Source organism: Lepisosteus oculatus, chromosome 3 (genome assembly GCF_040954835.1).
Source record: "Lepisosteus oculatus isolate fLepOcu1 chromosome 3, fLepOcu1.hap2, whole genome shotgun sequence".
Lineage (NCBI taxonomy): Eukaryota > Metazoa > Chordata > Actinopteri > Semionotiformes > Lepisosteidae > Lepisosteus > Lepisosteus oculatus.
This window is the reverse complement of record NC_090698.1, coordinates 38,660,628-38,670,287: the sequence shown is the minus strand read 5'-3', so window position 1 is coordinate 38,670,287 and position 9,660 is coordinate 38,660,628. Positions and strand designations below refer to the sequence as shown.

General features: G+C 36.4%; 1 protein-coding gene across 3 annotated transcripts; it reads left to right on the top strand.

Annotated features, from left to right (window-relative positions):
- The first annotated feature begins 2,177 nt into the window (after positions 1–2,177).
- fsta (follistatin a) lies at positions 2,178–8,713 on the top strand. 3 transcript variants are annotated; one of them, XM_015364369.2, is made up of 6 exons: positions 2,179–2,429; positions 3,946–4,137; positions 4,364–4,582; positions 4,826–5,050; positions 5,763–5,993; positions 7,312–7,652. In XM_015364369.2, coding segments are annotated over exons 1-6 (963 nt in total). In that variant the 5' UTR covers positions 2,179–2,335; the 3' UTR covers positions 7,314–7,652. The 3 variants fall into 3 exon arrangements, with proteins under 3 accessions (XP_069043254.1, XP_015219855.1, XP_006626804.1); XM_006626741.3 differs by having other exon boundaries at positions 2,180–2,429; positions 7,559–8,713; XM_069187153.1 differs by lacking the exon at positions 7,312–7,652 and having other exon boundaries at positions 2,178–2,429; positions 5,763–6,001.
- Positions 8,714–9,660: the final 947 nt, after the last annotated feature.

Here is a 9,660-nt window from a genome sequence, read left to right as displayed (position 1 = left end):
AAATCCATCAGTCCATAAGCTTCTTTTAAGCACATTAGTGCTTTGAAATGACAATTGCAGTTTCCTTGTTTACCATTTTCCATCAACAAACTGAGGATTTTTAGCATTTCATTCCAGTGGGGAACCCCATGAGCATTCAAATAAAAGTTAATATCACGGCACCAAATTATTTCTGGTTCTTGTTTTCGTATTAATTCACTGTCACATAAACAAATTCATTTAAAGCGTTAGGCCTTACTGGAAAGGAGATTTTTAATTATGTTTCCACAATTTCCGTACCTTTTAAACACACATATATATACATTTGTTCCCCTTAAACTACAATTTGCCTAAAACAATAATTTGAACAAACAAATAATAGGTTTATTCCATGGTGAAAAGAGAAGAAAACACAACGTTTCGGCCGTGAAGCCTTCTTCAGGTGTCAACGTCAAACGTTGTATTTGCTTTTTTCTCTTCTCAGCATGTCATAAACCTTTACTTGTTCCTTTGCAGCCTACGCTTGCTGACGCAGCTACCCACCTGAATTGAACAAACATATCACACTTGGAATTATATCAATTCCTCTAGTAAATAATCATTGTCTGAATCAAATTAGACTACCGACAGCTAGCATCTCTTGGGTTCTGTTCATATCATTTAATCTTTACTGTGCAAACCTCTGAAAATTATTTAATGTTACGTACCACTAGGTGTTATATAAATTATTCTAAATTCTACATATCATGATAGTCTAGACCTAGATGTGACCTAAAATAAGTTGTTTTCTCGGATCAACCCTTCACTGGCGAGCATAAATTACGTGTGTGGGGGGATCCATAACACAACTATGAGCAAAGAAAGAGTAGCATATTTCTTTTACTCGTTAAAGATGTAGTACACATTGTCTGCCGGTAGAAGGAACCCGACCCGTTTTAATCGAAAGCTGACTTACAGCAATTGGAAATACCGCACACAGAAAGAGCAGCGAGTCACTGTGTGCGTGTTGCTGAAGAGGTCGCACGTGGACTTAAATCGGAACATAACAGAGGGTGCATTTGCTTAGAAACAACTATTGCTTAATGTATATTCGCTATGTAATACAATACTCCGCTTGCTCTCAAACCTATTTGGAAACGGGGATGGATAAACTTGAGAGCCTGGGTCTGAGAAACCCAAACAACTGTCTCTTCTAATATTAGCATGCCTGTATTCTGTGATCTATTATTGTCGGTCCAGGCAGATCTTATTGTAATACAGCACTTTTATTAAAAGATTAGCACTATCTTCTGCAGTTGGTGGAAAGAATATCTGTTATCACCGAGATATTTGCAGCTGGGGGAAAGTGGGTAGACCCAAAAAATCGATTGGCATTCTTCGTGCGGGGATTTATTCAAAAGGCATGGAGTTCAGGAGGTGCATAATCTTGAAAAAAGTACTGGAGTAAATAGCGTCTACGTTAGGCAATTTTTGCAGAAATGTCGCCCACTCATTTTCATAGCACAGTGCCAAGTATGTTGTAAAGAATGAGCACTCGCCTACATAGAGTAAACAAAAGCCAGACGGCTGTTAATAAACCTGCATTATAATGAAACGAAGTAATGTCTTTCGATGTTGCAATCGTAAAACCAAGGCGAAACTGCTTACAGTGATATAATATTCAGTAGTTATATTGTAATGATTTTTAGATGGCTGGGTGTTATAGAAATCTGGTCATTTTGAAGAATTTCTTTTTCAGAGTTGGGATTCATTTGTTGTTGTTGTTGTTGTTGTATAGTTCTCTTAATGTAAAGTATTCATATAAAACTATTTTTAAAACTTGTTTTAAGTTAATACCATAAACCTTCAATTTTAAAAAGAGATTTATTTCCTAATATTATTGAACATAAGAAAAAAAATCATTTTCTAATGTAAAACATGTGTAGGTGTTTTAATTGACCTTAGTTTTAATGTCAGTTATTAGGCTATATCATGATAAATATAGCCTTGCAATATCTTCCACTTTCATTATGGGACGGGCTTGGTATTCTTTCACATTGTATCAAACGCAGACGCGTACATACAGTACACAACATCCCAGACCATGCCCACTGTGCATAGTTTCCTGTACTATTGTTTTGAGAGAAAGTTTCGACTGGAGATGTCACCTGATTTGGATCGAAAGAACTTTTTTTTAATCTTACTCCCCACCCCCACCGATTAGAAGACCGCCCACCACAGACAGTCGGCCCGAGACCCCTTATAGATTTAAAAAGAGAGGCTGCATTCACAGACTGACATTCATTCAACTCAGCGATCGTAAGCAGATTACTTTTCCGCTGCCTGTTTCTTCACTCCGGTTCACTTTGCCTTCATCATGCTAAGGATGCTAAAGAGATATCAGCTCCACCCGGGCATGATTTTATTATTTATATGGCTAAGTCATTTAATTGAAGATCACAAAGTGCAAGGTAAGTGCGAGTATACAGTTATTTTTAGTAGTACATTTTAGTTGGATGCCATTTAATATTTTGAAAGACATTTGTATGGTATAAAAAATAAAGTGTCAGGTTTAAAACTTTTTCAAGACCTAACGGGTATACGCAAGATCACTTTGTATTTACTTTTAACTTTGTTCTGAACATGCAACTCAGCTTTATCTTAATGCATTAAGCGCTAACAAAACAGGTGCATTTCTATTCGTTTTTAAAATATGTATTGAATATTTGGATATTCAAGCTTTTTACCTGCATATTATATTTCACTTGACTAACTAGCCAAGCATCGGTTTATGGTAGGGTATACTTGTGCTGGACTATAAATGAAGCACTTTAATATGTATAACAGCGATAACTGTGTTTTTAGGCTTCAGATTTCCTGAAGGAAACTTAAACTGGAAAGAATAATACAATTAATACCAGAGACATAACACGTGATTTTAAGTCTTCTGCTCTCCCTGACAGTCAATTTATCTAGCAGCTCTAAATATAAGCTTCAGTTTTCAACTTTTTTATTACCCCACTTTTCAGGCAGTTGTATTAATAGACTTTACATGAAGTCTGTTGAGTCTCGTTTTGTTGGAAGACAGGAATAGTAAATAGCCTACAGATCTCACGACCCATTGAAGCTGGATGAATTAATTGCCATTGAACCAACAGAAAAGTCACATTGCTTATTTATTGGTAGTGAAGTCCCATTCCTTTCATACAAGAGCTAGCAGTGTAACCGCGATCCAAGTAGGTCAACTCGTCTCATGAAACACAGCAAAATAAATATAAACCTTGCGTGACTCGGAAAGTGTACTGCAATGACATGTCCGCCGCGTTGCACCGACTGTATGGTAATGCTGTGACTAGCAGTTAATCTTCCCAAGTGTTGAAGTAAATCCGACACTGCTGCTTTCTTCAGTGTGCTCTCACACAGAGTGCACGGACAAGGGGGATGAAGCGCAAGTGTACAGTACGCTACACATGTTTTGAAAAGCAAGTTTTCAGCTGTTAACATTTCATGCAGTGTTCTTTGTTTTAAACTGTAATTAACACCATCCATGTGATTGCAGTGGTATCTCGACATTTTAGCATTATTAACAAAACCCGTGTGATAGTAGTTGTATCTTGGTGATTTTAGTTTCTTCAATACGATTAATCATAATTTGATTTTAGGCTGGCTTTACACTATTGTACTGTGCTTTAGCATATTATTCATGCGGTACCTTGTCCCCCGTACTGTGACTCGTACTGTCCATTTGAAATCTGGTTTAAAACAGACGCGGTAGTATTGTATTGCTTTTTCCGATTTGTGTAGACGGTTGTCGTAAGGTAGGTAATCGTATTGGGATCTGACTTTGCAATTGTTAAATGTCTCGTCACGTTACAGAATCAGACAAAATACCGAGGATAAACAGACCACCATAAGCCAATATACAGTAAGCTGCACGTGTTATGTCTGGGTCATTGGCTTCCGACTTTAAGTTCTTTTTCTTTGCAGCTGGTAACTGCTGGCTACAGCAGGGAAAAAACGGAAGATGCCAGGTTCTCTACATGTCTGGGATGAGCAGAGAAGAGTGTTGCAGAAGTGGCAGACTGGGAACTTCGTGGACCGAGGAAGATGTACCAAATAGCACGCTTTTTAGGTGGATGATCTTCAACGGAGGAGCCCCAAATTGTGTACCTTGTAAAGGTACATGAAATTAAGCCCAATATATTACTATCGATGTACAGTGTATAGCAGTCTTATTAAAAAACGATTAAGTGCCAGATCAATAAATTTTATGAAGATAGCAAAGCTAGTTTGTGTATTTGTGAATAAATAATTTCATTTGGAAATAATTAATAAAAACGTGAATTCCAAGGTCATTACCCTTTTTCAATAGCTGCATGTCATTTATTGTGTTTTATTTGTGTAGAATCTTGTGACAATGTGGACTGTGGCCCTGGAAAAAGATGTAAAATGAACAAGAGAAACAAACCCCGCTGTGTCTGTGCTCCCGACTGTTCCAATGTTACTTGGAAAGGACCTGTCTGCGGGTCCGATGGAAAGACCTACAGAGATGAATGCGCCTTGCTGAAGGCAAGATGTAAAGGTCATCCAGACCTGGAAGTTCAATACCAGGGCAAATGCAAAAGTAAGTTCCTTAGTGTCTCTTGTCTTCCCCACTAAAAGATGCTGTGAATGCTAAGAAGGAGAAAGACTGTGGAAATGCACTGTTTGCAGTTGTGTGGAAATACACTAATGGTGCATAGGTCATGCCTAATAATATAATGGTGATGTTGACGATATTCAATGATATTAAACAACATATTAATAAAGAAGTCCCTTCTTTAAAAAAAAAACAACATGATCTACTTATAATTTGACTTTCTTATAGAGACATGCCGTGATGTTCTGTGTCCGGGCAGTTCAACGTGCGTCGTTGACCAGACCAATAATGCCTACTGTGTGACATGTAATCGGATTTGCCCCGAAGTTACATCTCCAGAGCAGTATCTGTGTGGAAATGATGGAATCATTTATGCAAGCGCTTGCCACCTGAGAAGGGCTACTTGCCTGCTGGGCAGATCAATTGGTGTTGCATATGAAGGAAAATGCATAAGTAAGTTATTGTCAGGTCCCATGTTACAATACCGAACTCTTCAGATCACTGTTTTGACACCTTTAAGTTTGTCTTTCTGCATTTCAGAAAAAAAGCCTCTTTTTAATCCTAATGAACATGAAAGTGCATTCCATTTTGATAGAAAATGTCTAGTTATAGACATAAGTAATATTTAAAAAAAGTTTCATGTCCTCAATTCACCCCCCAATTTAGTCTGCCACAGTTTCTCATTTTCAAACTGTTTTTTGTTATACATACCTGGGGTCATATGATGTTAAAACTTTAAAATGTTTTCCAGACCTTGTTGGCTTTGCTGTTATTAGTTGATTTCCATGTGTTCTGTCCAGATGCCAACACCCGTCTTACTACCACAACATGTAAGGGAGTAATTATGAATGGGAGACCTGGAGCCTCGTTATGCTATCATATTACATTGGTCTACATGCTTGTTATTTTGGGGAAAATATATACATGTACAGTATGTTTGTATATATGTATGTGATGGCACATCCTGATTCTATGTGATCTTAGGACGACAGTACATGTATGCCAAGCTCTTTTTATAAAACATACCCTCATGGCATACTTACTGAATCCCTTTATCTCTGTCATAAAATTAAGCCAAATCCTCATTGCTTTTAATTATATGTGGTGTTTATGAACATAAAGGGCAGTTTGCTAAGGGACTCTGTGGTGTTCCCTGGTTTTGTAGAAGCGAAATCCTGTGATGATATCCAGTGCAGCGCTGGGAAGACGTGTCTATGGGATGCAAGAATGGGCAGGGGACGCTGCTCACTGTGTGATGAAGTGTGTCCTGAGAGCAGATCAGATGAGGCAGTGTGTGCCAGCGATAACACCACGTACCCCAGCGAGTGTGCCATGAAGAAGGCCGCTTGCTCTGTGGGCGTTCTTCTGGAAGTTAAACATTCTGGATCTTGCAACTGTAAGTAAACCATAAAGTGAAAGACACTTCGATATTCTGTCAGCCACCCCTTGCAGACTAAGGAAAAGAAAAGACTGGAAATGGGAGTTGTTGCATGTCTTCTTGCACTGGCTTTATTAATTTTGCATTTTCTGCAAAAAACCGAAGTAGACATGAAGACTCATCTTTGGGAGCTATTGGGCTCCTAATTCCCTTCACATAACTAACAAGATTATATTTGAAGACTAATGTTTGCAGTTAGTGCACTCTTGCTAAGAAATTGTAGAAGAGTACATGGTAATTCTAGTAGCCTGTCCTTCAGCAGGTTGCCTTAAGACGATATACTTGCTGTCATGCTGTCAATGTAGGAAGACACATAAGTTGGCCATATCTTTACATCTTGTAAATGACACGGTCATAATGGTAATCATATGTTAACCATGTATTTATTTCCTTGCTTATGGCTGTAATCAATCATTTTAAAATCCACTGACATTGATTTCTACTATGACATACACAATTAAGCCTTTATATAGAAGCATACATTCATAATTGTACATAAGGTGATTGTAACATTGGTACCATTGCAGTTTTAAATACTAAGGGGCAATGTTAACATGATAACTAAATCAAGTAATATTTCTCAGCACAATGCAGTACATGACCTTTTTCATGTGCTGAATTACTAGTGTTACTATTAGGTACTGCAGAGGAGTGGAAGAAAATAACAACATTCCAAACAGCCAATCAGATAATGTCTTGCAAAATTGTTTTATTGTCAAATTGATATTTGTTCTTTGCCATGTCATTGTAGACTGAATGCTTTCATTTAAGAATATAATGAAAACAATGCATTTAATTTATCATCCCTTCTGTTAAACAAATAAAACAAAGGGACCAACTTTATAATCACCTAATAAATTCATTTCTATATATATATATGGCATTTTACAGTTTGCAGGATAACAGTGGAAGCTTTCAGAACTATGCTCTCTTATTTCTACTTTGCTTATTGAAATTAACATTTTAGCTGTTTTGTTTTATTTTGTTTTTGCTGTACATAGTAGATTTGCTGTCATTCTTTAAGCATCAGACTGTCCATGTGGATTTTGAGGGATTGCCTATTTGTATTATTGGTCTGCCTGTATCATTTTGCCATGTACCATGTTCTGTAGAAATACCTCACATGTGCTATCCCTGTCCTAATAGCAAAGGTCGGGATGTGGTGCAGGGTTTTGCCCAGCCCAGTAGCATTGTTGTATAATCACATTTGAAACGAAGGATACCTTAAAAAAAGAACAAAATGTAGAACACAAGAGCACTTTTTCTCTGCTTTCAGGAATCTGCTAAAAAGGCCTGAGCCATTGAGCCTTCACATCTCCCCTGTCTTGCTGCAGTTATGACTTCCTAGATTATGTCAATCATGTTGCATAAAAGCAGATGCCACAAAGCATCACTGACTGCCAAATCATATAAAAACACAAAGCTTTGCTGTGGCTTTCAGAGGTCTTTGAAAACATGCACTGAGCTTCTGCGCTGTTGTGATCCTAATTTATACAACAGCTACCGTGTATTCCCCTATATAGCCATTACTGAAGACCAGGAGGAAGAGGAAGAAGACGAAGACCAGGACTACATGGCTTATATCCATTTATCTCCATTACTGGACGGGTAAACCTCCATCACAAGGAATTATGTCCATACTGTACATAAGTGTATGCTTATTTATTTTTTAAGAAAAAGGAAGTATACATATAGTTGAGTCTGCTAGATGTTTATTTATACTGTGTTGTGTTTTATAATTTATACATTTACAATGTCTGGCTGACTATATACCATGTTATTTTGTATTTTTCATTGTTGTTTTTTTGGTTTTGTTTTATGTTTCCTTCCTTTTTTATTTTTAAAGAAATATATTTGTCCAAAGAGAAGCAGTGTTATTTATTGTGGTGTTCAATGCTACCATGTAAAGTATAATTCTTCTGCAAGCTGTAAATTGCATTCCATGAGCTGTATAAAGCTGCTTATTACTGTCATTTTCTGTATCACAGATGTTTATTTCACACAAAATCGCATGTTAGCCTGTGTGTTTATTTATTGGAAATCTGTCTTTCATTAATGTACATAAATGTTTCAGGTTTTGTTTACAACTCATTATAACTGACCAAAGGGAGTATTTCAATCGTTCTGCAAAAGTACAGTATATGGTGCAGCACAGTAAATCAAAAGGAAAAGGTATTTTTTCTCTCAAAATAAGCCATTATTTCCTCATGTTGTAAGGCAGAGGACTGACAGACACCTAGTTGTGTTTCTTGATCTTCAGTAGAATTTATTTTGTACTTTTAAGATCAAAATATCAAAAGTTTTTGGAAGATACTTGATTGAATTAAAATGTGCCATTATATTTCTTGTTATTAAGGTATTTTTTATTTGCATTGAGCAGCATATAACTTTTTGCTACCATTTTTATTTTTTCATTTTCAATAATGTACTGCGCCATATTGCTCTTGCGGAGTTCACAAAATAATCAGATATCCAGCATTAATTAACATTATATCATTCTGTATCACTTTGTTTTTCTCACTTTTACAAAATGTGTTTTTTTATTTCAAACATGACAAGTTAAATACAAATTCAGTTATAAATATATAGTTTTGTATTTTTTTATGTAAATGTCAAATGTATATAAAAAGTTATAATGGTATTTGTACAGATATGATGAGTGAAACAATAAAATTGGAATTTCCCTTACGATGTTTTTTTATTCAATTTTAAATATCACACACTAGAGTCATTTTAAAATATAAGGATTATAATGACAACTCACAACATCATAATGTTTTCTAATTTTATTATTTCTGTATCCATGTCTAACAATGCTACATAAACATAACATTTTGTATTAACTGTACACATGGTTCATTGACAAGTAGTCTGTGATATAAAACCATTAAAATGTTTTGGGCCATTAAGAAAGATCAACATCAAAATCCTCTTGTATGACTTCCACATAGAAGACAGAACAATGTGGAATCTTACACAGGAGTTAAACAGATGTCTTCTCTTGTACTTCTCAACTTCACACAGAGTTCAGAAATCCTGATCCTATTTTGTTCCCTATTGGGAAGGTACTTTTATCATGCAAAGTAAGAGCCCATTAATTATCAGAGATAATTGGTCTGTCTCCCTTCAGTTTAGAATCTGTGATTAGCTACTGTAAGGAGGATAAGTCAACCAAGAGAATTATTCAATTGTGGTTTTTCACAATATTTTAACTCCATAACAGACCTCTTGAAATCCGAATCTGGCCTACTGATCCCATTTGCAAACATTCTGGATTAATCTTTAGAAAATCTAGAATTGTAAATTATGTTTGATTATAGCCCAATTTAGAACTGCCGATTGTGTCATCCAGGCTGACAGTGACATCATCTTCTTTGACCCATCGAGTCAAGTCATTCATCTTTTGACATGGTACAAGTTATAAAGTGACATATTGGAGGTTCAGCTCTAATTGAAGGAGATGTGCATCCTTAAGTGCCAGTATCACATGCCTGCTAGAGTCTGGAAAGTCACAGTGGTTGCTATTTTGCTGTTAGTGGAGAGAACAGAGTCCTTCCTCTGGCCATGTATGGGGAATCCCAGTCACAGTTATCTAGTGCCATGACCGAATATCTGTAATCGTGAT

What these genes read in the sequence shown, in the direction of transcription:
- fsta (XM_006626741.3), top strand. Translation starts at nt 2,336, where the DNA reads ATGCTAAGGATGCTAAAGAGATATCAGCTCCACCCGGGCATGATTTTA. An exon ending in AAATTGTGTACCTTGTAAAG is followed by an intron (nt 4,138 to 4,363) that starts GTACATGAAATT and finishes TTATTTGTGTAG; the next exon opens with AATCTTGTGACAATGTGGAC. An exon ending in ATATGAAGGAAAATGCATAA is followed by an intron (nt 5,051 to 5,762) that starts GTAAGTTATTGT and finishes CTGGTTTTGTAG; the next exon opens with AAGCGAAATCCTGTGATGAT.